General features: G+C 34.2%; 3 protein-coding genes and 1 long non-coding RNA gene across 7 annotated transcripts; 1 reads left to right on the forward strand and 3 right to left on the reverse strand.

Moving 5' to 3' along the window:
• Positions 1–286: 286 nt before the first annotated feature.
• LOC138128928 (thiamine transporter 1-like) lies at positions 287–2,090 on the reverse strand. Its single transcript, XM_069045161.1, has 3 exons — positions 1,391–2,090; positions 1,136–1,340; positions 287–1,084 (listed from the first exon to the last, which is right to left on the reverse strand). The coding sequence occupies exons 1-3, from the start codon at positions 1,694–1,696 to the stop codon at positions 309–311; spliced, it is 1,287 nt and encodes a 428-aa protein (XP_068901262.1). The 5' UTR covers positions 1,697–2,090; the 3' UTR covers positions 287–308.
• Positions 2,091–2,364: 274 nt separating this feature from the next.
• LOC138128929 (uncharacterized) lies at positions 2,365–13,628 on the forward strand. The gene is made up of 2 exons (XR_011158962.1): positions 2,365–2,885; positions 8,850–13,628. It is a non-coding gene; the product is annotated as an uncharacterized lncRNA (long non-coding RNA).
• On the reverse strand, positions 12,041–14,635 carry LOC138128927 (thiamine transporter 1-like). 4 transcript variants are annotated; one of them, XM_069045160.1, is made up of 4 exons: positions 14,218–14,635; positions 13,308–13,628; positions 13,053–13,257; positions 12,041–13,001 (listed from the first exon to the last, which is right to left on the reverse strand). In XM_069045160.1, the coding sequence occupies exons 2-4, from the start codon at positions 13,611–13,613 to the stop codon at positions 12,226–12,228; spliced, it is 1,287 nt and encodes a 428-aa protein (XP_068901261.1). In that variant the 5' UTR covers positions 13,614–13,628; positions 14,218–14,635; the 3' UTR covers positions 12,041–12,225. The 4 variants fall into 4 exon arrangements, with proteins under 4 accessions (XP_068901261.1, XP_068901260.1, XP_068901257.1 ...); XM_069045159.1 differs by having other exon boundaries at positions 14,208–14,635; XM_069045156.1 differs by having other exon boundaries at positions 13,308–14,145; positions 14,208–14,633.
• A 9,208-nt stretch (positions 14,636–23,843) lies between these two features.
• Positions 23,844–27,220, reverse strand: LOC138129401 (thiamine transporter 2-like). The gene is made up of 3 exons (XM_069045692.1): positions 25,603–27,220; positions 25,342–25,550; positions 23,844–24,681 (listed from the first exon to the last, which is right to left on the reverse strand). Exons 1-3 carry the CDS (start codon positions 25,903–25,905, stop codon positions 23,886–23,888), a joined length of 1,308 nt encoding a protein of 435 aa, XP_068901793.1. The 5' UTR covers positions 25,906–27,220; the 3' UTR covers positions 23,844–23,885.
• Between the last annotated feature and the right edge of the window lie 87 nt (positions 27,221–27,307).

A 27,307-nucleotide genomic window follows, 5' to 3' on the forward strand; every position in this document is an offset into this window, starting at 1 on the left:
TCTGGAAAGCCTCAGCAACCCACCTCCCCTCTCGGGGAATTTCCTTTCGTTAACGCTCTAAATTGTGCGTTTCGTTCAATCCTCTCCTCTCTCTCTCTACAAAAAAAACTCCGACTCCATAAAAGCGAGCTGGGCAAAAAGACGATGCTCCAGAGGACCACAAAATAACACTAATTTTAATTGAGAGTAAGGCGAAATAAATAAATATCATCAAATTTAAACATTTGTCTGTGGTTTTGTTACAGCCTAGTTTGAACGAAGTTGCCAGTGGCCTATTTTAATCAAATTTGCTTAAAATACTTATCATGTTATGAGTGTTCCACGTTAACAATATCGTCAGTACTCTCTCCCGTTGCTCTTCTGCTCACTATACATGTTCTCAAACCTATAATAATGAAAATCAAGGAAATCCCTAAATGATAACTTCCATAAACTATGTACTGGTCTCTGGGATCTAAGGCGAATCCGATCCCTTCGGTGGCAACCAACGCGGTCAAAATGGAATTAGAAACTAACGAGAAGAACGTGTTAATACCAAAAATCAAACCGTAACTGTCCTCATCAATAGCTTTGGCAATTTGTGCACTGGCTATCGTAACCATAAAGTGGTACAATATTCCATATACTATGTAAAACGCGTAACACAAGAAGATATACTCAGTTTGGGAGATTACCACAATGAGAACTCCTTGAATTAGAGAGAAAATCCCTAATGTGACATCACCCTTGACTTCCCAATTGAATGTAAGATATCCAGCAAGAAGCGCCACTAAGAAGCCCGATAGAGTGAGTATTGCTTCTACGGCACCATTATAGGCGCCTTCGTTGGACTGTTGAATCGCTGAGTACAAAGGTTGCATGTAATTTTCTATCTGGACGTATCCACAAGTCGAAAGAGCCCACCATGCTGACCACTTGACAACATGAAGATTGGTATAGGCGTCGACGAAATGAGATTTCATCAGTTTGAACGCCGAAACGATTTTTTCAGTGGAAGGTCGATTTTTGGAGTCGTCTGAATGAAAATAGAGACTCTTGTCCACACTAGGAAGAAACAGTGCCCAAATTGAAGCCAGACTAACAGCTGAAAACTAAACGAGTACCAACTTGGCACAAACGACAAAAGAATGCTTACACGCAAAGGTAATATAATTGAGTTGCTTGAAGTCCATAACGTTCGTCGAAACAAGAGTTTGTGAAGTGATTCCAGATATAGCACGTCCAGCCAGAATCGCTCCTCTGGTGTGCGATGTGACCTTCTGGTAGTACTCGGTGTCAACTTTGGCATAGATGTAAGTATAGTACGCTACCTCAGCTGCGCGGAACACCCCGTAGAACACCTATTTAAGTCACATTGAAAATCGATGGTCCCCAAATCAATCAAACTTACTTCTGCGACTTGCAACATAAAGAGACTCGTTGTCCAGATTAACATAGCCCAAATTGCTATTCCCGACAGCCCCAGAACTACAATCAGAGGTTTATACCTGCACATGTCTGTTATCATAAACACCAGGACGAGCAGGATCATATTGCTGTAGGTTCCCACAGGCAAGACTTGTTTGAGCACTTCATCGTCGGTGACGTTTCTCCAAGGACCGATTAAGTAGTCGTAAACGAATGGCTCCGATGGTCGGACTTCCTTAAGGAAACCGAAGATGCACAACAGAAGCGATATCTTCATCCACTGCTCCATGATGGAGGTTAATTACTGAAATCAGTTGAGGTTATTTCCGTTTATATCTTGTAATGAAAGTATTTCTCGGAACGGTAAACATGATCTAATCTGCGTTGACGACAATTTTTTAACTTGCAAAAATTTACTAAATCATACGATCTACTCTGAATGTCCACTTGAGAGTTTTGTATTGAAATGTGTTAACATAATACAACAATACTCGTGTTAATTACTTTATGCAAGTTTACAATCGTGAGTCTTTTATTACTTTTACAACCTTTACAGTTACGAATATAATTTTTAAATTTTTCAAAACTAGAGGACGCGTTATTAAGTATAATTTTCTTCATAAAATGTATGTTAAATCAAGGTAAGCCAAGATACGAGTAAGAGGTGCTGTTCTGATTTCCCGATTAATTTAATTTTTACATTAGTTTAGTAATACCTACAAGAAAATCTTGTTAAATTTGTTTTTAATTAAAAATAAAATAAAAAATGATACGTACAAAAACTTTACTGTGAAAATTATACAGATATAGCTGTTCCAAATTTACATAATATAATACAGACATATAACACAAAAATTAATAAATATTTTGAGCTCTGCGTTGCTACGAGTATGAGAAATATTTGGTATTTAGAAAAAAATTCGATTTTACCACTTATAATTTTAGCAACAGGAAAAATACCGTAATCTCTTTTTAAAAATTTAAAAATTCTGGATTTAGGTAACACATTGGTAGTTGAAATTCAAAAAGGTATATTATTATACTCATGTCATATCGTGAGGAAGTTCCTTAACATTGACACAGAACATAATAAAACACAATTATGTTGATTAGCACTGCACTATTACTTGATAGTAATATCCGTAATAGTGTATGTACTCCGGCAAAATTGCCGTGCCGCCGGGTGGTGGAGGGTTAGTACCATTATCCAGCAAAAAATTGTTATTTCGAAATTGCTGTATTATAGTAATATGTAATCACCTTGAGATTAAGGTAATAAAAATCTATTTACTCATTAATCTTAAAGATATGAGATATGGGGCCTCATTACAAAAGCAGGTTGAGAGATGCACTTACTTAGTAAATTACTTAATGATCAAATACATAGGTACAAATAAAGTCAAAATGTTGCCATGGCCTTCAAAAATGTTGTTGTTAGTTGTGGGCGAAGCTCCATTTTAGGACCATCAGTGTTAAAGGTAATAAAAAAATCGATTTCGCGTGAAATGTATTTAATTATAACTAAGTATTTTTTTTAACGGAGATACATCCAAAAAAGTTTAGACAGAAAATAATGAGAAACATTTAATGAGGAATATTACTTACAAACATTACGGCAGAGGTGGAATCAACTGAAATGCAGTTTGTTACAGTGGGGATATTAATTTGAATGATTTTGATAACATTCTTATAATATTACGATTATTATTTTGCTTAATTTGATTAATTTTCTTTTCGTAAAAACTGTTTGCAAATTGTGCAAAAAGAATCCTCTGTATTGTTGAAGAAATTAATGTCCAAATGTCAAAAAGTAATATACGTTAGAAAAATATAACTAAAAAGGAAAACGTCGATTGGCATGTGATAGGTATTCTAGAAAGATTCACAAGAGAAAACTGTTCAGAGAAAAGAGAGAATAATGGAAAATAACAGTACAAAGATAATTTTATGGGTGTAGCGAAACATTATACAAATTTGAAAGATTTAAGAGATGTGTGAAATAGTATATTGTTATACGACTTGCACAAGACACTCTATTGTCACTGCGTTCGTCGTGTTCTAATGGAACAAGTTCGACAATATGTCTTGTGCAACGAGTGTAACATGCTATTTTTTCTACTTCGGCTTCATTAATTTAATTTTTTTAAACATAAAATTATTATCTAGTGACTTTTATTTTAATGGAATTGGGTTGGTATTGACGAAGCAATGTCATTTCATTGAAAATTAAATTTTTAATGGTCTCCCAGATGTTGTTACAATAATAATCTACGGCCTTAATAGTTTATTTTGACCCAAAACATGTTTCTTTTTGACAAGTTGTGACATTTATCAAAATCCGTTCACATAGAAGAATATTCTCAAATTCTGACAGTGTCGAACAAAAAAAAATAACATCCTATACTTGTGAAAATAATAATATGTCTTTATTAGCTAATCAGCTATATACAGTATGTCCCCGGATTGAGTTTACAAGAGGAATTTTTTTTTTATTTTTTATTTTACGTTAAAACTTCAGAGGAATAACATTTTTTGCTTCATCTGAAACCCCTATTTCCGTTATTAAAATCTCAGTATTGATACACTGGATTCTTAAATTAATATTTTTTGTTAAAATTTGGACTTAATTTTTATGTTATAAATTGTATTACAATTGGCCTGGTTTTTTGACAAATAACTTATTACTGTTTCAAAATGTTGTCTTTAGAACAAAGAAGTTATTTAATCCAATGTTGGACCGGTTTTTGTCACATAATTACAAAATTTAATGAAAAATTTCCCAACAGTTATGTATCAGGCATGGGTGTTCAGAAGCTTAAACTTCGATACAGGGTTGAATTATGTACAGAAAACGGCGCATTGTTAATAGAATAGTTTTATATTCAATTATCATTTGATTTTTTCAAAAAAAAGGAAAATATTTTTTCTTCATTTTCTTTGATTTTAATGTTAAGTCTTCCTCTGTATTGAAAAAGACTTTTTAACAACAGAAATGGGGGTTTCAGATGAAGCAAAAAATGTTATTCCTCTGAAGTTTTTACGTAAAATCAAAAATAAAATTTTTTCCCCTCTTGTAAACTCAATCCGGGGACATACTGTACAAACAAAATTCACCACAAATTAAACGTAAGCTAATTAAATGGAATGCACGACAAATATTGGGTGATTCAAAATGATTGTGGCCAAGTATGGCAACTATGTACGAAAATTTATGTGGCAACTGTGTGGGTAGGGTAGAGTTGATATTTCTTTGACAGTTCATAGTCGGGTAATTTTGAAAACTGTCAAATCAATGTGTAATGAAATCAAAAAAATCAAATGCACGCTTTTGTAATGTCATACAAATGACAACTCTACCTCATCCACACAGTTGCCACATAAATTTTCGTACATAGTTGCCATACTTGGCCACACTCATTTTGAATCACCCAATATATTGGATTCGCATTTTCAGTTCTACGATAATTTATTAAACGCTAGATAAAATATTAATTTATCCATAAAAAAAATGAAATAGTTAAGTCATGCGATAATTTGACAATTAGGTATGTGTGTAAAACGGACTGCTCTCAGAGCAATAATCTAACCTTAGGTATAGTGAGATAAACAGCGAGCGTCCAAAACCTTTTCGAAAAAACTTACCCAGAACTTTTTTTCAAAGAAACATTTACCAATTATTTTTATTTTCCACCACTTTTTTTGAGCGCAACGATGTAATCGATTTTTTTTTTTTAAATAACACTCCCCCATTTTGCTGCAAATTTGGATAGATTATCAAAATATGATTCATGCTCATATCATATGCATGTAGACTACGTCCACTGATAGAATGCATTTTTTTTAAATATCCTTAGATATGGTTGTTATGAAACCCATGCGAAAAATAAATTATATGACATTTCAAATTTGAAATTGTCAGTTCTGTCAAGTGGTTTAAGCATTAAGATTTGCGATTTTTCATCTTTAGAGCTTTGTTTTGCGATTCTCTGGTTTTAAAAATTATTCGTTTTGATCGTGTTGCTGTTTTGATCTGTTCCGTTGCGATTTTTTGTTGATTTTTTTAAATATGTGAAGTGAGTGCGTGCCTAAAGAATCTAGCATTATGAACACTTTAAGTGACATTACAAACATCGAAAATGATACAGAGGTAATTTTTGTTCATGCATTAAATAGGAGTACATATTAAGTAGTCTCTTGCTTGTGTTTAGGCATTTCCGAAAAAAGCTGGATATTTTAATTTCAATAGCTAGCTTTTTCGGAAATTCGAAAATGTATTGTGGGTTGCATTTTTTATTCCGTCGGGCACATTTTCACTCGCGAAATACCGTGTATTAATAAAACCTAATATGTTACTCCTACTGTACTGAAATTTTCTTTCGTCTTTCCGAAGTGCAAACATCCATAATAATAATAAAACATCACGTGTAAACCTGCTCTTTCCGTTTTTTTAAATTTCCCGCCGGATCTATTTGTTATAGCATAAGTGAACATTTTTAGTAACATTTATGTCAAGCAACCTATGAGTGGACAGAGTTTATCACCTTGAACCGATACTCTCCAAGATAATGATTTTTGAAAGTGAAAACAGGGTGCAAAAAAATCTAAAATAAGAAAATGATCCTTGGCTGATTTTAGATACCAAGGAAGTAATCTTGATATCAGCAATCTTAACGGTTACTCCACCTTGAAATGTTCAAAAAATCGATTTTCAAAATGCCAGATTTATTATACAGCTGTCCTAAAAAAAAAGAAACGAGTCCATAGCTCCCTTATTTACCGGAGGATTTTAATTATCTATACACCAAATTAATGGTTGTAAATAGGCTACAAAATGGCATAATAAAATCACGTATAGCCCTAAGAGCTTCAAGGCTAAATTGTTAAAATATTTTGAGTTTGAGCATAGACGATGGTAGTGTTTTTGTTTTTACTTTTTGTTTTTTTTTTTTTTTGGTAAGTATGTTGTAAATGTATACTTGTGATTCACTGTTGTTTTCAAAATAAAGATCAGAAAAAATAGATAGAAACTATGATTTTTATTATTGAATGTTTAATAAAAAAGAGAATGATTTAAAAAGAAATAAAATATAAATTATTGTTAAAAAGATTTTATAAGGAATTTTCATACGAAATTTTACTGACTATCAGTTAGAAAACCCGTTTTAAAATAGAACGGAATGTATACAGCCTGTGCATTCTCAAACTCGAACATAGGCAATTAACATTGTATTGAACGTTTTTGCTGATTCCTGCTCGCCAATTGAACTTACAGGTAAGGTAATGGTATCAATAGAAAGATAAAATTATTGCGCTTGAAATGATACCAATAATAAGATTAAAGGTACTATTTTTATTTTAAAATACTAATTTAAAACTTGGCGATTTTTAACACGTTAGTCGCCATGGCGGTCCCTGGGGACCGCTGTTGAAATGTCCGTCATCGCCAGAGCGGTCATATGGACCGCAGGGTAGTCTGTTCAATTTAATTTCTTTAATTGTCACAGAACCGCTAGTTTTTATAGTTGTATGTATTTGGTGGACCGCTATGGCCTGTTAGGTTAGTCTGCCACCGCGAATTTTCGAGCAAAAAAAGTTTTTTTTCTTTATAAAATTAAATAAAATTCATTTTTGTATAATAACCAGTCTTAGGACAGAATAGTCCCGGACAAGTCGACCAGTAATAATACCCCGCTCACGTATAAACACGATTCAGCTGGTTCGCTTTAAATAACAGGCGAACCAGCTGAATCGTGTTTATGTGCGAGCGAGGGATTACGCAAAGTTGTAATGGTCAACTGTCCGGTACCATTTTGTCCTAACACTGATAATAACTCAAACTCTGCTATAAAAACCTTGAATTACAGAAATCGAGTGAATTTAGCAGTTAAAAATAAAACAAACATTAGATAATACAAAAAAAAATTAAAAAAATCTGAAAAAAACTGCATAGATTAGTTATGGAAATTTTCAAAACATTCCAGGCAATAATGGGGTTGTTCATCGCACTCCTCACAGTATGTGGAAACTTTATTCACGTGATTTTTCTCAATCAACCCTTCCATTTTTTTATTGTAACAATCTCTACAATATTTTCTTGTTTTGTGAGACGGACTTTTGGACACTAAATCTTCTTGATTTTCATCTATTGTCTGTGTATTTGGAAATAATAATTCTTCGATTACCTTTTCTCTAAAATCCGTTATCGATATTGTACTTTCATTTATTTTTTTATACAAAAAATGAGAATTGACAATGGCTGTACCCAAAATTAGTTCTAAGCCAATTTTCCGGTACCACTTGATAGTCTTTCTTAGCGCGGTATTATACTGGCCATTTGATCAGACAAATCAATTGAACTTTTGCCATTGTTATAGTCTACAACCGCTAGGAGGGACCGTTGGATACTGTAACGGTCCGAATAGGTTCGATAAATTAAGAATTTTAATTTATAAAATAATTTCAACGAAATATTTTAAATACCGTTCATTTGCGACGGAAATGCTGGTCAGTTGTAAATTTTATTGAAGCCGTGTCGGCACCACATTCCTCAAGTGAAATCTGCCAAACTTTCTTTGAAAATGCAGGTACGCGTTCTGTCCGAACACAACACAAAGATAACAGTTTTCATGGGAAAAGAAACATTGCAAAATTTACTCGTTCGACAATTTGGGGAGTCCAGTTAAAATCAGAGGATAATTGAATTAATGAATTTGATGTTAACAGGTTTCAAATTGAGAGAACCACCAAATCAATGTCCATTCGGTTAATTTACTTTTTTTAGCATTCTCAAATTTGTGGCATATTTGTAATTAAAGGGCGAGAATTGCAAATTACCCTTTGTTTCCAATCACTTAAGAAATTATAATTATAAATTATACTTAGAAAATTATACTTTACAAAAAATACTTTCACTTTTGCTGTTCACAATCATAATTAATAACAACTACAGACCAATGAAAAACTAGAGAAAATTTGCAAAACAACTGTCACTAGTTTTGACATTTTACTAGTTTTAGTTTGGTGCAATTAGATATACTCAGTAAATAGTTACATTAAGTGCCACGAAGGTAAGCGTAATAGATATTGAAACTAATTGTCGCCAATTTTTCATCGAATGCGTCCATTTGGCAAAAACCGACCCCAGAGATTTGAGGTTAGTTAAAGATAGCTAATGATCTGATTGGTCAAATTATTTAATTATACGTAAAAACCTTGGAGTTTGCAAGAATTTGATAATTATAAGTGAAACACAAATGAAGCACAATTTGTTAAGTATAATTTTTTAATTATAATTTTATTGTGCACACCGCCATTCACAACTATGGACCAAACTTTATATTATAATTCGTAATTATAATTTATAATTATAAGTGATTGGAAACGAGGGGTTAGAAACAGAGCGCTGTATCGTAGAAAATAACTAGAATCGTTTGCACTTTTAGTTAGAAAAGTAACAAGGCAAAGTAGAAAGGGAGTCGGTAGAAAACAGAGACAACAGGGTGACGGTAAAGCCAGGTAGTCGTAGAAATCAGAGATGTGAGAGAGAATGAAATTTACGAAGTAATTATTAATTAGAACGGTTTTGGGGAATCAAACCAATGTAGAATAATTTTTAGAAGTAGCAGATCAACGGAATTTAGTTGCATGACATGACACTTACGTAACAGCATTTCAAGCCCAATTTAGGTTTCAAAATAATGTTAATTTGTTTCATTTTAACTCTGTTTGTTTCATTTTAATTCTGTTTAATTCTTGGTGCTGATTTTTATTATTGTATAGAGTCGGTAATTCAGTGTTCCTGTTTAATTCTGTTTGTTCCTTTTCTAATTGTGTTTGTTTCTTGATGTTGAGGTTTATTATTGTATAGAGTCAGTAATTTAGTGTTCTTTTTCAGAGTTCTAATTCAACAACAACTTATGTACATTCGGTCTGGTCCTAACAAAAGTCTAAATTTAAACATTTAAAATAATGGTGGAAAAACGGAAACTGTAATTTCAAAAGTTTTAGAGATATCAAAAGGGTGTCGCGATAGGCGTAAAGTAGAACCAAGCTGATTAGTCACTTTGGTCAAGTAGGGGTTGCGAAAGTGGGGTGTACGAGAAATGATAAAACCGAATGCGGAACGGGAAACAAGGCTTTTTTGATTCACTCGGGGTTTGATCTCCAAAGTAGCCGAAGGTACGTTCCGTACTTCAAGCAGCCATTTTGTGACTACGTGCTTTACATTTACAAGTTCAATTATTTCTCTAATTCTTGTACATTATTTGTAGTCGCGATTTAATTAGTCAAACAGCATTTAGTTCTTTATCGTTCTAAAGTAAAGATTATATTATTTTCTTTGAGCTTTTGATGACCACGTGACTCTTTAGAATCTTGTATTAATTTCTTTATCGCGAAGTATGTGATCTTCTTGCATTTACCGCTTGGGGAAACGTGCTCTCGTCAAGGGGAACTAGTATAAAATCATTATAAAACATTTTCATTCATTATATATGTTTTGGAGTCTCAAGTTCGGAAAGCTACCGCCAGTGTCCTTCGCACTCAATTAGCTGTGGTCCGGCGTAAGAGCATAAAATTAGCCTCGTCACCCCCAAGGGGGCCAGCGACCAAACTAGGCCAGCTGACACGTGAGGAGAGGTACCCTTTGGCCCTGTTAGAACCTTTTCCCCTTTTATTTTCGACCACCGGAGTAGACCAGGGTGATCTATGAGATTCCAGGGCATCGCGTCGGGTTCAATTTAACTGGGGAAAGAAGTCAAATCTAAATCGGATCACATAGTTCGCATCTCCAACTAGTATAATGCTATTCGCGCCAGAAACTCCTGTATTTGCCCAGCTTAGTCAGATCTCAATTCGTCAAATTTCCACCAACTTCTATTATTAAATTCATTTATTTATTTCTATAATTTGTTGGGACCAAACACCACCACACTCGATTATCTGTTCAATAAAATTTAAGTGAAGTGTGCTCAATCGTTTTAATTCTATTTGGAAAAACCTTCCGAAGGTACGGCCTCTCCTTAGAACCTAATTAAACAAAATGAAAAATAAAACACAACGTAGGATCCATAAATATTTCTTTTCTCATTATTTTTGTTTCGTATTTTTCCGCAAAAATTTCATCCGAGGGAATGCGGCAACCAACAATACACCAAATGAGGGAGGAAAGTTTTCGTCGAGGAAGAGTCAAGGAAGTCGAAATGTTTCAATAATTTGACAAAATTTAAACCTAACATTATACAAATAAGTTTTATCGTTTATTAAATTGAGATAATTACGTCTAGCAATAGCTGCATTTTGTTCTGTGCGCCGCAGCTATTTGAGGATGGACACTAGCGGAACCTTTCCGACTACGGGAGCTCTAAGAAAGAATAATGGATAAAAAATATTTAACATACAACAAGAACTGGTTCCCAGTGTATTTCTTTGACTATTATATCTTTTCTAAGGTTAGCTCACAGATTCTTTTCCAAAACTCGTAGAATCGTCTTCCCTGCTCATTTTAGAACTTTGGATACGAATTTGATAGACGAACAAAATTTGTAGGAAAAACTTGATCAAAACGGAAATGGCCAATAAATTAGAACTTATAACTTATCCGCCTTAGGTCCAGTAATCCCAAAGATTTTAAAGTGCAAAGTTTCGAATCATTGAAGCTAGAAAAATTTCAAACTCGTTACGAAATTTCTTTTAAAAAATTGTGTGTTGAAGAAACCTGAAAACGCAGAAAAGTGCAACGGTGGTTAAATAGCAAAAGAACGTTTGACAGTTAAGTTTGTGTGCAGTTGTGTAATATTGTTGTTGATAAACAAGTCAATCCCGACATCCTCCTCCGACTGAAGAAATAACAGCCGAAGAGTTGAAAGAATATGATAAAAAATGAAGCACAAGAATACTAAAATCTTGCAATTGAAAGTAATCCTTGAAAAACTGTGTTGCAAGCCTTAGATTTATTTAATTTTTGTAAATTAACAATTCATAAAAAGGAATCAGCAAGTGATACCGGGCAGCGTTGTGTTCCGGTTTGGTTCGGGGTACTCTGCCCGCTCATTGGTCGGCCAATGAGTGGGCTCCGTTCGTGCCGTGTTTGGTCCCAACTTTGCGATAAATAGGTGACGCTGGCCGTTCACGCCACCGAGTGCTGTGGCCAAGCGCCTAGGGCACCACTTTACATTCGAGAGGTTCCGGGTTCTAACCCCGGTGACGCCTGACCAGGTGTGGGTTTCTTCAGAGGCCTTACACCATCACGTCGTGGTATGTCTCATATCACAGATAAGGCGAATGCTCTCAGTACCTACCACCTTCTTTCCGCACCCATCTTCACCGTACCCATCCCGAATCTTCTCGTTAATGTGGCTGAAAAGGGTCTGGAAAGCCTCAGCAGCCCACCTCCCTTCGGGGGGAATGAAAGATGTACCCTTTCCTTTCGTTAACGCTCTAAATTGTGCGTTTCGTCCATTCCTCTCCTCTCTCTCAAAAAAAGACTCCGGCTCCATAAAAGCGAGCTGGGCAAAAAGACGATGCTCCAGAGGACTGGTGGTAACACAAGGAATAAATGTAAAATGGGTGACTACGATATGGAAAAAAAAAATCTAACTAATTTATTTTATTTTAATACTTGTAGATTAATACATAGATGCAATGGATTTATTTTTTTAAATAAATGACCACAAAATAACACTAATTTTAATTGAGAGTAAGGCGAAATAAATAAATACTATCAAATTTAAACATTTGTCTGTCGTTTTATTACAGCCTAGTTTGAACGAGGTTGCCAGTGGTTTATTTTAATCAAATTTGCTTTAAATAGTTATCATTTTATGAGTGTTCCACGTTAAGAATATCGTCAGTACTTTCTCCCGTTGCTCTTCTGCTCACTATACATGTTCTCAAACCTATAATAATGAAAATCAAGGAAATCCCTAAATGATAACTTCCATAAACTATGTACTGGTCTCTGGGATCTAAGGCGAATCCGATCCCTTCGGTGGCAACCAACGCGGTCAAAATTGAATTAGAAACTAACGAGAAGAACGTGTTGATACCAAAAATCAAACCGTAACTGTCCTCATCAATAGCTTTGGCAATTTGTGCACTGGCTATCGTAACCATAAAGTGGTACAATATTCCATATACTATGTAAAACGCGTAACACAAGAAGATATACTCAGTTTGGGAGATTACCACAATGAGAACTCCTTGAATTAGAGAGAAAATCCCTAATGTGACTTCACCCTTGACTTCCCAATTGAATCTAAGATATCCAGCAAGAAGCGCCACTAAGAAGCCCGAGAGAGTGAGTATTGCTTCTACGGCACCATTGTAGGCGGCTTCGTTGGACTCTTGAATCGCAGAGTACAAAGGTTGCATGTAATTTTCTATCTGGACGTATCCACAAGTCGAAAGAGCCCACCATGCTGACCACTTGACAACATGAAGATTGGTATAGGCGTCGACGAAATGAGATTTCATCAGTTTGAACGCCGAAACGATTTTTTCAGTGAAGGGTCGATCTTTGGAGTCCTCTGAATGAAAATAGAGACTCTTGTCCACACTAGGAAGAAACAGTGCCCAAATTGAAGCCAGACTAACAGCTGAAAACTAAACTAGTACCAACTGGTCACCAATGACAAAATAATGCTTACACGCAAAGGTAATATAATTGAGTTGCTTGAAGTCCATGACGTTCGTTGAAACAAGAGTTTGTGAAGTGATCCCAGATATAGCACGTCCAGCCAGAATCGCTCCTCTGGTGTGCGATGTCACCTTCTGGTAGTGCTCGGTGTCAACTTTGGCATAAATGTAAGTATAGTACGCCACCTCAGCCGCGCAGAACATCCCGTAGAACACCTACTTAAGTCACATTGAAAATCGATGGTCCCCAAATCGATCAAACTTACTTCTAAGACTTGCAACATGAAGAGACTCGTTGTCCAGATTAGCATAGCCCAAATGGCCATTCCCGACAGCCCCAGAACTACAATCAGTGGTTTATACCTGCACATGTCTGTTATCATAAACACCAGGACGAGCAGGATCATGTTGCTGTAGGTTCCCACAGGGTAGACTTGTTTGGCCACTTCGTCGTCGGTGACGTTTCTCCAAGGGCCGATTAAGTAGTCGTAAATAAATGGCTCCGATGGTCGGACTTCCTTAAGAAAACCGAAGATGCACAACAGAAGCGATATCTTCATCCACTGCTCCATGATGGACGTTAACTACTGCAATCAGTTGAGGTTGTTTCCGTTTATATCTTGTAATAGAAGTGTTTCTCGGAACGGTAAAAAATGATCTAATCTGAGTTGACGACAGTTTTTTTAACTTGCAAAAAATATGTAATTGTGGTTATTTTCTAAATTAATGGATTCCATCAAGCTATTCAAAAAAAATTATCTACTAAATCATACGATCCACTCTGAATGTCCACTTGAGAGTTTTGTGATGAGAGATGTGTTAACATAATACAACATTTTTTAAATATATTTGAAAAAAAAAATTTCATTATACTAATAAGGTTTACTCATGTTAATTACTTTGTACAAGTTTACAATCGTCAGTCTTTTATTACTTTTACAAACTTTACAGTTACGAATATAATTTTTAAATTTTTCAAAACTAGAGGACGCATTGTTAAGTGAAATTTTCTTCATACAATGTATGTTAAATCAAGGTAAGCCAAGATAAACGGTGCTGTTTTGATTACCCCCGATTAATTTAATTTTTACAGTTTGGTAACACCTACGAGAAAAACTTTTTAAATTTGTTTTATAATTAAAAATAAATTAGAAAATGATACTTACAAAAACTTACTTTGACAATTATTAACCATTATCCAGTAAAAAATTGTTATTTCGAAATCGCTGTATTATAGTAATATGTAATCAGCATTAGATTAAGGTCAGCCAGACCAATTAGCAGATAAAATAAGATTACACTTCAGATAGATCATTGTTTCGCAGTTTATTTGACATAGGATTTGTTGTTTTTTTGTTCTCATTGTATACACTACTGGACTAAATTGCAGAAAGGGTCTGACAACTCAAATAATAATAATATTTTAATGTTTTACTCGGCACTGTTGCGGCTAGACTGAACACTAAATAGTAAGTAATATCTTGATGACCTTCGGTTTTGCTCGGTAAATCGAGCCAAGCCGATTACACGATATATGTATTTAACATTATTGCAGTAACAACAGTTTTAATAAAATTACAGGATAAATTTAAAAAATCGAATCATTTTGAAATCAATGAACGTTTTAAAAGTACGATAATAAAAATCAATTTACTCATTAATCTTAAAGATATGAGATATGGGGCCTCATCACAAAAAGAGGTTCAGAGATACACTTACTTAGTAAATTACTTAATAATGATCAAATACATAGGTAGGTACCAATATAGTCAATAGTTTGCAATGGCCCTCAAAAATGTCGTTGTTATTTGTGGGCGAGGCTCCATTTTAGGACCATCAGAACACTAGGTAATAAAAAATTCGATTTCACGTGCAATGCATTTAATTATAAGTAAGTATTTTTTTTTAACGGAGATAGGTACGAGTACATCCAAAAAAGTTTAGGTAGAAAGTACCTAATGTAGAAACATTTAATGAGGAATATTACTTACAAACATTACCTACTGCAGAGGTGGAATCAACTGAAATGTAGTTTGTTACAGTGGGGATATTAGTTTCAACGATTTTGATGACATTCGATTATTATTTTGCTTAATTTGTTCAATTTTCTTTTCGTAAAAAGTATTTGCAAAAAGAATCCTCTGTATTCTTGAAGAAATTGATGCCCAAATGTCAAAAAGTAATATACTTACGTTAGAAAAATAATAACGAAAAAGGAAAACGTCGACTGACATGTGATAGGTAAGTATTCTAAAAAGATTCACCCAAGAAAACTGTTGAGGGAAAAGAGAGAATAATGGAAAATAACAGTACAAAGATAATTTTATGGCTATGGGTATACCTAGCGAAAAATTGTACAAATTTGAAAGATTTAAGAGATGTGTGAAAAATAACATACTTAGGTACACTTAAAATATAGATATGAGAAATGGAAAGAAGAAGTGATAATAAAATAAGATACAAAATGTAGAACATAAAAGAGAGACTGAAGATTATAATGTAATATTGAATCATCTCAGTCTCAGAATTTTAATTTTGAAATAATTGACAGAAAACTTATAGCTTCTACAATGTGGAACAAAATGATTCTCATCTAGTTTGCTTTGGAATTTTTGCACATGTAAATATTCCTGTACCGCTCTACTTTTTTTTTGAAGTGCCTAACTATTAGTTCTGTCAATAAATGTCATCAATCGAATTGACAATTGTTACAATTTACTAAATTGAATTAACAAACGTTGGTGGCCACTTTCAACACTAGCTCTGACTTGCTTTTGTTAGCTCCTTTTTAATTTCAATCTTTACTTTGCAATCATATCATCTCTTCGCAATGAATCACATTTGGAATTTGGATATATATTTTGAGGTTAGGCCTTCTTTTTTTTGTAGAGCGGCATTTCGTATTTATACAAGGGTAATGGAAAGGTAACTAGATGAAAATCATTTTATTCCTTCTAGTCATTTAACCTGATAAATACAGGGCATTTCACGAGTGATAATAAGCCCGACTGAATTGAAAATGCAACCCACAATACACCTCCGAAAAAGCTGGATATTGAAATTAAAATATCCAGCAGTTTTCGCGAATGTCTTGTGGGTTGCATTTTCAATTACGTCAGGTCATTGATTTTCATAAACAAGTCGTTGTTATTATTACAAATTGGTTTGGCAACGAATCTATATTTCTTGATCAGATTCGACAATTTGTAAGGGACATTTTTTAGTTAATTTTTTTTCTTCAAAATTCAATAAAATCTGGTATAAAACACGAGGAAATAAATGCTTCTTTTTATTACACGGCGTGTTGATCAACAATTTTCACACCTGGTGACAAAAAGTATCACTTTTACTTCTTGTTGTATAAACAGCTATTACTATTACTACATTCAAACAAAATTCTCACGCGTCACATGACTATCTGTGGCATAGTTTTCAAACGCCGATTTTTTTTTTTAATCTCATCTACTAACTCGTTTATCGGTTTTCGAATAATTGATAGACAACAGCTCCTTCTTCGTATATAAAATTCTTCTTCCTAAACCTACATTTCATGAAACACAACATTTCTTTTGATTCCACTCCGTGATATTGATTCAAGAGGTCAACCGTGGTGTTAGGTACTTTCGTTTAATCGTAATCAATTTCAGATTTCTCATCGTTCAAGGTGGTTTCAGTGTCCAAAGTATGCCACGGTTCAAATTAGCTAGAGGGCACAATATTGGCTAACTCGATCTCAGGGCACCACTTGCGGCGAAGTCGAGAGTTCTTTGGCAGTAGGTCCCGCACGGAACTTACGCACCTGGCCAAGAAAGATCTTAAATTGATTGAGACGAGGTAACACGGCTCAAAAAACACGCACAAGATAGACGTCAGGATCCAAGTTTTATTCAAGTGAACAAAAGTTAAAGTGAAAACTAGAAACAAAAAAAAAGAGTGTGTGCTTAAGATCGCACGACAGAAGTGAAAACTTCTATAATGCTCGTTACTGATTTTAAGTAATATGTACCTATTCTATAAAAAATATATCATTATGGATGACTTGGAGGAATGAGAAGCAAGGCATAAATAATTAATATTATTTAAATCCAATGCTGTTTTTAAATAAACATCAAAAATCTGTATTTTTCAATAGAAACTGAAAATACGTCCGCTTTAGAGGTACACTCTGGCAAAATTTGTGAGGTTAGGTTTGGATGTTTAAGTTTTATTTTCTTGACGATGATATTGAACACAACACAAGTTTTCATAGCAATACCAATACCCTGTATTATAATAATTTGCCCATTTTCCTCTTCACATTTTGCTATACAAATTTTTCGAATAGATGAATTGTTGCAGCCATATAACTGAGAATTACGTATTAAATCCTACATTCATCTGTAAACTTACAATATTTGTCGTATCTTTATCGTTTATTATCTTATATAAAACTATACAGGGTATTTCACAAGTGATAATGAGCCTGACGGAATAATACATTCAACGCACAATACATTTTCAAAAAAAGCCAAACATTTTAATGACCGTAGCCATCTTTTTTCGGAAATATAATGTGGGTTGCATTTTAAATTACGTCAGGCTCATTACCACTTGTAAAATAGGCGGCAGCGGAGTTCCTCCCGGCGGTCTGAAATTTTCAGGTCTTGTAGCAGGTAGTGAACGGTAAGGGATTAGCGCTGGTGGTAATAATGATCCGGTAATTAGGAATTTGCCTTTCCTAAAATATTAAATTAAAGATTTCTTTATAAGAAGACGTACTTCTTGCGACTTGGTGGGGTGCAGGGGTAAATCTCACTTATAAATAGACCCATTTCAAAGTAAAATTTTTAGTTTAATTATTTCTTTAAAAGTGTCAGCATGGAAACTGAGTGAAAAAGGCAAACTTGTAGTGAATGGTGCGAAATTTTGTCAAGCCAGAAAGTTATGTAATAAGTGATAACCGTATACGTAGCAGATGTGTTCAAAAGTATTTTTTATTGCAAAAATAGATATACCTTGAGTTTTTTTTTTAATGACTAGATAATATTATTGTTTAATATAAAAACAGTGCTAGGCTTTGTAATTTTCACAAAAATAAAGTTAACAGGGGGTTGAAAAATTAACATGTAAAACCCTATGGCCTTAAAAAAACTCACTGTTCACTCATATCATGTACATAAATAGAGTATAATTTGTAAATGCCGTATGTCATTTTAATTTACCCTTGTAAATAAAATTGTTTCTCCCTCTCATCAGTGTATTTATTGCCAATTTCAAGCAAAATTACTCATTATAATCTAGTCCGACTACCACCCGTCGACTACCTATCGCAGTAATCCCCCATAACCTCGGGAGGAACTCGTCCGTTAAAAAGGGTTATGCAGGTAAAGAAGTGACCACCGGGAGGAACTCGGATACGCCCGTAAAATATCCTGTATATATATACAGTTACTCCTGCAGCTCTGCACTGAGGTCAGTCAGGTCACAACACAACGAACAATGAAAATTTAAAATTGACAAGTGACGCACAGTTGATTGTTTTTTGCTCGCTCCGCTAAAAAACTCGACTCCCTTGATTTTAGCTTGCCGTGTTGTGCTGCGAACGATTTTCGCTTATATTTTACCGTATCGCATGAAACTAATTCACTGCCCGGCAATAAAATGTATGTGGCACGCCTAAAGAAGTTTTCACTTCAAAAAATATTACTAAACATGTAAGCCAGAGACATGTCATATAATTTAATTTACTCAAAAATGTCTTCTTAACGTGGTCCTAACCTAACTTTTGTCAACGATCTCCTAAGACTTCACTTGTTGTGAAAAATTCAAAGGCTAGGTACTTAATAAACTTTCCAATTGAACACTCGATATATCAGAAGTTAATACGTGCACCATTTATACCACGGTTGGGTTATTCATATAAATTATTGTGGTGATTCCCACCTCCAATTAGATTTAATTCTGTAGGAAATTAAGTCATGCGATAATTTGACAATTATGTGTGTAAAACGGATTGCTCTCAGAGCAATAAATCTAACCTTAGGTATAGTAAGATAAACACCCAGCGTCCAAAACCTTTTCGAAAAAAACTTAACCAGAACTTTTTTTCACTTATAATATAACAAGACCTTCTTTATTTTCGGAAAATTTTGATCATATGACGAAAAGTTTGTTGCTTGGCAAAAAGATTTATAAACAATTTTTACAAGGAATTTTCATACGAAATTTTACTATCAGTTAGAAAAACCGTTTTAAAATAGAATGGAATGTTCATTTAGGACTTCTATGGAAACTTTAACTGGAATAAAATTCATAACTTGGAAATAGGTGATTTTTGCAAAAAATACCGAAACAGGTCAATTTTTATTTTTCTTTGCCCACATTTTGACGTATATGGTTTTTGCATATCTGCTCCTGGAAGTGCGCAACCACCCCCAACTTTTTTTTTTCAAACGTAAAGGTATATCAAGTGACACCTCGTTTGAAAGCCCGATTTGTAAGAAATACAACGCAATATTTGTTTCTTGAATATTTTCAAAGCCTACGTGCTAAAAAATAAAAACCACTTCTATAAGTTCAACACTATTAAATGCAACAAATGTTCAAAATGGGCACCGTTTCTCTCTTGGCAAATTACAAATCGATAGTAACATGCATCCCTTAGGTTTTGTAACATTTCCGGTGTGATTTGGCTAATTTTATGGTTCATGCCTAATACGTTGCTTAAGCTCCCCAATATTCTTCGGTTTTAGCTTTGTTTTAGGCATGAAGTTAGGCAAATCACACCGGAAATGTTACAAAACGTAAGGGATGCAGGTTACTGTCGATTTGCAATTTGCCAACAAACAAATGGTGACCATTTTGAACATTTTTTGCATTAAATAATGTTAAACTTATTAAAAATAATATTTTTTAGCACGTAGGCTTTGAAAATATCTAGAAAACAAATAGTGCGTTATATTCCTTGCGAAGTGGTCTTTCAAACGAGGTGTCACTTGACATACCCTTCCATTTGAAAAAAAAAGTTGGGGTGGTTGCGCACTTCTGGAAGCAGATATGCAAAAACCATTGCGTTAAAATGTGGGCAAGGAAAAATAAAAATCGACCTGTTTCTGTCAAAATATCTAAATTAAATAAATATTATTAGATGTTCATATGTTCATTTTATGTAGGTACATATAACTTTATTTTTATCTATTTTATTGATTCAAATTTTTAAGACATATTGCGTTACAGACTATTATGCAAACATTCTACCAGTGGGGCGATATCTTGACACGTCTCTATCTTGTCAACGCCTTCAACGCATTTCTTTACTTCATTTTGTTCGTTTTCAGTTAAAGCGGTAAAATGTGGCGAACTGAAAATCTTTTCCGAATGTAAAGATCCTGCTTCATCTATAACACCTCGTTCTTGTTGAATACATTTAAAAAAGCACAACACATTTTCAGAAACATCGCTAGTATCCACATCAAATTTCAATTCATCTTCAGTCAAACCCAAAATAGTCAAACATTTATCTTTCACAGCGACGAAGTCTTGATCGGCCATTAGTTTCTCGCGCACCGCCTGAAAAAATATATTTATCAAGTCACTGTATTCACCTTGAAAATGTCTCTTAACTGGCTAGCATGTAAAATTATACTAGGAAGCTTGTAAAATTTTTCTGGCTCACCAGTAAAATTTAACACCCGTGCTCATATGAGTGATGTGCGTTTCCAAAGCAATACGTGTAAAGCTCATACGATTTTTTTTTCAAATACCGGAATTTTTAATAGTTTGTATAAGTGATTACAAGTGAGGAACAAATAAAATATTCAACAACACACGCATGGTAACGGGTTTTACTGGCTCCAGAAGGTCATATCCTTCTGTCGCCAGTAAAAACCCTTTTTACCATGCTAGTAATGTTAAATACTATTCATTGCTATAAAACAGAAAATTATATCTTACCTTTTTGTCTAGGGCGGTAGTCCACATGATGTAAAAGAGTAACAGACTTAAGCGCCACATATTCAAAATTTTTGTCATGTTCGTGTAGATTTTTCGTCTACAAGTTATGATTTGAAACTGGGTAGGAAATGGTTTCGTGACGCTTTTATAACGCGTAAAGCTATAGAAATAATTATTATGTAAAATATTATTAACAAAGGAAACGTTGAATAATTTGACAAAATTTAAATCTAACATTATTAAAATAAGTGTTGTCGCTTATTAAATTGAGATAATAATATATTCAAGTACAGGATGACACCAAAATTATAATAGGAGACTTTCAAAAGCAGTGGCCTTGTTGTAAAAAGTAATTAGAGTTTTATGTTGTACTTCCTTTTTTTTAACGAACGGTTCTGTGATAAAAGCCAATCCAAAAAAAACAGGTTGTTCACGTGATCGGAGGCCAGCCTCTCAAGCCAATCAGATAACAGCCCGAGCCCGCGCTGAAATTAAATATTAATTTAAATTAAAATTAATTTTTCAACAAACGGACGTTGTATTTTCTATTTTGCAAAACAAATTTACTATTATTAACTACATATGTAAAAAATCTTTTGAACTTCCTTCTTAACAAATTACTAGAGTTCCCCAACAACGAATCATATTTTAATAACATTTTCGGTGACTTCAATTAGTGGATTTGAATGTTTCAATATCGAAAAAGAGAAGAATAATGTGTACCCCACCCACACAGTTGCCACATTCATTTTCATACATAGTTGCCATACTTATCCACAATCATTTTGGATCACCAATATACAGGTGTCCCAGAACTCGCGGATCAAACACAGGATGCGTTTTCCTTGATGGTAATGAATAAAAAACTTTTTCGGTGACTAAACTATTTAGTTGCCTAAATAAAAGTGCTAGTGCGTTGGCGCTCTAATTTTCGCAACTATTGCCTCACGCAACTCGTCGAGGTTATTTAATCGATGCTGGAAATAGGGCCACAAAAAGAAGTCACACGGAGTGCTTTGTTTACTCCGACAATGCACGGTAGGAGTAATAATTCTTAATCTTGGGTAACTCTCTGAGTAGTGTGGGGTTCGTGTGATCTTGGGGCAATGTAAATGGGCAAAACACGTGGGAGGAAAGCGTGACGATTAATAAACTGTAGTCACGGGGGTGGATTGTAAATGAGAAAAGAGGGCACACTAAGGGGGTCGAGGTGGAGTTGCCTAGCGTTGTCTCAACGGGGCGGTCCCATGACCGAACAAATTTCAACTGTGTTTTGCTCCCCCTAACGTTAATATACAGGATTATTCTAAATGATTGTAGTCGAAGTAGGCCATGCCCATGTTATTACATTTTTGCCACTTTCATGTGAACTGTCAGTGTCATTTTTGTTAAATTAACGATTGAATCCAGAAATATTGAGTTGTTTTGCAATCAATTTTAAAAATATTGAGTTGTTTTGCACGCAATGTAACTCCCGTGTGTGAACGGTGTGTAGTCAGTACTCACTTATTCGCATCATTTTGATGTTTTTTTAAGTTGAGCGGCAACCATAAATTTTACATTCAGTTCTCACGCCTACTTCGACTACAATCATTTTGAATAATCCTGTATATTAACGTTAGGGGGAGCAAAACACAGTTGAAATTTGTTTCAGGCTAAAAACCAACAACCTAACCTAAAAATGTAACATTCAGTATTAAGCGGCACATTCAAAATTTGACAAGTTTTCATAGCAAGCTGGACCAAATAATCATTAATAGATACCCTGCACGAGTTTATGCTGAGTTTAACACTCAACAAATTTTTGCAAATTGATCTCTGCGTCCCAAATTGTTCAGATAATCTTTTTGAAATACTAAAGAGTTTGTAGGTAATCTGCCTTAGTAACTAAACAATTACTAGTCAAAAGATATCTGAAATAGTTTTTGTTTCTTAATTTCTTTATTAGTTTAAATATTTTGGTACAATTTGTCATGCTATGAAATTAATAAATAAACTTGAGCTAATCCAAGATTTCACAGATTTTTTTCTTTTAGAGCTCCGCCGCGCTAACAACTTTTGCAAAGAAACTATTTCATCACAGAAATTGAACACACTTAACTCATGTAACCTCGCACTCGCACATGGGGGATTTTTAAATCGAAACAACACGTCCTATTTTTCGAGGAAACTGTTGCCGGTAAATCAACCTGGCTTGTTCTAACATAGGCGATTATTTAGTTGCTTTTTCTACAAAATCCATGTAATAAAACCATTGACATACAGCGTGTACCAAAATTCGCGCACTAACTACTTACTACCTTATCGAGGATGTTTAAATGTACCTACATGAAAAAAATATAGAAAAAATTGTACTTTGTGAATTGATAATATGTACGATTCGAAGTAGTTTTCATGACAAGTTACTACATATTATTTAGAAATAATTGTCATGTTAAGTGCCACATTCAAACGCCCCCAAATCACCAAATACATAAGTCCAATAGAATTTTTTTAACATTTTTCTCACGTTTACGGTAATCTCTCATACACCGAACTGCACACTTAGTGCGCCATTTTTGGGACAGCAATAAACCATAGACTGTCGCTTTCTTTCTTTTGACGTCATTTATTATCGAAAGGCCAATAAGAAAATGTCAGAGAGAAGGAACTGAGCCCATGGTTTATTTCCCTCTCTTTCTGTACAATTTGGATGCGTAGACGTACATTAGCAGTTCATATCTATATGTCGACGGTTATCCTTGTCTTTTTCGGTGACTTAACTATTTACTTGCCTATAATAGGAGTTGCTAGTGCGCGGGAGCTCTTAAGGTACGTTTATGTTGGAGCTACGATGAGCGATAAAAGCGACGACAAGAGCGAATTGCCATTTGAAAACCATGGAAGTTCGCTCTTGTTGCCGCTTTTATCGCTCATTGTAGCTCCAACATAAACGTACCCTTACTCACAACAAAATTTGTGATTGCTATGACAACATAAATGAGACAAATACCAAACTGATAACTTCCATAAACAACGAATTGTCCTCTGACATCCAAGTTAAAACCGGTACCCTCTGACGATACTACTGCTGTCAATATTGCAGTAAAGGCCTGAGCCCAAAATGTAAATATACCAACAACCAGACCGTAACTGTTTTCTACTATTTCTTTAGCAATCTGTCCCATAATTAGTGTGGTCATAAAATAGACCAACGTACTGTTCAATATGTACAGTGAATAGCACAGAAAAATATTCTCTGTTTGTGAGATTGCGATCACAAGTATTCCTTCAACTAGGGAAGAAGCAGCCAGTGCCATATCTAATTTATTTCTCCAAGTAACACTGACGTAGCCAGCTAAGAGAGATGCACAAAATCCGAGAAAAGTTTGTACGGCGATGACAGCACCATTATATAAATCTTGATCTTCAGTTTGTAGTAGCGAATACAAAGCTTGAATATAATATTCCATCGCGGTGTACCCAGCAATCGCAAAACCATGCCACATTCCCCATTTAACAACCCTAGGGTTGGTGAACGCTTGAGTGAAGTGTCCTTTAATAACAACAAACGCGGACATGACCTTTTTTGAAAACGGCAGAAGACCAACTTCTTCAGATTGAAAATATATACTTTCTTTTACTGATGGCAAAAGGCAGGCCCACAGAGTTGTCAAAACCATAGCTGGAAAATATTGTTTATTGTTAAAATGATTGAACTGAATGGCGCTTTGTAGAAATCAGTGCAAAATCTTTTTTTTTCACGATCGGGAGTAGAAATCAACTTTTGGGTGTCAACATCGTGACAGAAGTAGAGCATTTTCTCCCTAGGGAGCATATTTGCATATTTGCTCCCTAGGGAGTTTTTATTTTTTTGACAGTTGTGACAAAAATTTAATGGGAGTTTTCATTTTTTTTGACTGTTGTGACAAAAATCTAATTGTGTTGTCAAGGCAACTACTAATTCCATTAAATTCATCGAAAGATGACAACTCATTTGTCATCATTTTTTTATTCTTAAAATTTGAGATTTTTGTGCTGTTTCTACTCCCTACCGTGAAAAAAATAGTATATATACTTCTGGAGAGAATGCTCATTTTTCCCTCTGGCTACAAACTGCACCTTAGGAAAAATCATGCATTTCTCTCCCTCAATATATAATATACTATTATTCTTTATTATTTAAAGTAAAAACTTGTTGTTATGAAACGGGGGAACACGGTAACGAGGCCGGATTTATACATATATCATTCATTGCAGATGTTTATATCAAGTAATGATAATTTCTTAGAAAGCATTATTTATATGATTTTTTTTTCCATTACACTATTTTTCTGGATTATATTATCATTTTTATTTTGATTGTTATTACATATTATTATTATTTACTCACCACCCAACGATATATAATTGAGTTGCTCAACATCCATCCATTTCACTGAGACTAGAACTTGTGCTAAAATTCCTGAAGATGTTCGTCCTGCCAGAATAGCCGCGTTTGTGTGTGACGTAACTCTTTCGAAATGTTCCTTGTCTACTTTACCATAAATATAAGTGTAGTAAGCTACCTCTGTTCCGTAAAACAATCCGTTGAAACCCTAGCATAACAAACAAATAAAAACTTTTTTATTGAGTTATACACTTTCATACTAAAGCTATTTGCAGTCCAAGCAAACTCGTGGTCCACAACATTAAACTGTACATAATAACTCCGGACAACCCTAGAACAATAATTAAGGGCTTATATCTGCACATATCGGTGATCAAAAACGCAAACACTTGTAGTACTAGAGTGGAGTATATCGATGTAGGAACAGCTTCTCTATTGACCTGATCTTCTGTGAAGTTTTTGGGACCGACTAAGTATTCGTAGTAAAACGCTTCTGACGGGCGAAACTCTTTCAAAAAACCAATCAAACTTAACGTAAGCGAAATCTTAAGCCACTCTTCCATGATGTGAGATTAGCTGAAACATCATGCCAACTTATTGTTAACTCTGTTAAATATCTTTTCGGAAGTGAATGACAAATATTTAATTTCAAGTACTTTGAAAAGATATACTTGTTCCAAAAAAATTACAACAAACAGAAGATTATCCCAGAATAAGTGGTAAAATTAGTTTTACCATTGAAGATAAAACATGAATTATTAATAATAATTAATCAATTAATGATTGATTTTTCGAGAGGTAGGCAACCAATAAAACAACTGCATGGCAAGTACAAATCAGTGTACGATCAAGCAAAGACGAACGTTTCCATAAAACAAAGATGAGGTAGCACCCCTGATTTGTTTGATCACTCTGTATAAGGTTAGGTACACCACCGTGAAGTGACGAGGTCTCCCTGGAATGTTTCAAATGGGGCCTCATCGGGATAAAAGAGCATCTTGAAGGGTCAGTAAATCAATCAGATAATTCTAATAAAATAACGAATTTCAGTTTAATTTTCTCTAGTGTGAAGCTCACGTTCATTTTGCATAAATTGTTAATGAGCAATAAGGCAATTATTGTTTTCTACATACCTATTTCTTTAAATTTAATTCACAGTCACAATAAACGTTACAATATTTGATCTATTTTTCAACATAAAAAAAAAATAATAACAAATGTTCTGTCATAATTTACATAAAAATTGCTACTTATTAATAAATTGACTTACTTATAATAATCTACAATCAATTGAATAAGTGAACTGGATAAAGCAAAACTGGAGTCTCAAACCTTCATAAGTTGTAGTTAGAACCCAATTTTTTATTAGCAAATAAATTAACATACTACACAACATTTTGAATGTAATGCTTATTCATTCTGAATTGAAATCAGCCTGTTTAAAATTAACAGCATACTTAGATAATAATGCTGACTTTATTCCATGAAAAATAAATGCAAGGTACGTGTATGTAGTCTCTCACATGTACCGGGTGAGTCAAGTTTAAACCCTATTAAAAAAAATTAGTAAAAATTATGAAACTTTAGGATTAAACTCCCTTGATATAGGCCCGTATTCACCAACGCCAGTTAAAGTTAACTGTAGGTTAAAATGTTTCGTTACCTTAGTTACCTATTGTTACAACAATATTTTCGTATATTTTAACCTACAGTTAACTTTAACTGGCGTTGGTGAATATGGGCCATAAGGCTTTAAACGTGTGTAATCAATTTTCCCATATCACTTCATTTAGACCCATAAAATTAAAAATAGTTATTTCTCTATAACCATTAAAAAAACGTGACATTTTTGCATCGTTATCAAGTCGCAAAGTTTCTCATTTTTTCACGTGTTAAAAAAACGATTTTTTTTTCACGTGTAAAGAAATGTTCTTGATTTTTTTTCTCGTGTTAAAAAAACGATCT

Source organism: Tenebrio molitor, chromosome 4 (genome assembly GCF_963966145.1).
Source record: "Tenebrio molitor chromosome 4, icTenMoli1.1, whole genome shotgun sequence".
Taxonomy (NCBI): Eukaryota; Metazoa; Arthropoda; class Insecta; order Coleoptera; family Tenebrionidae; genus Tenebrio; species Tenebrio molitor.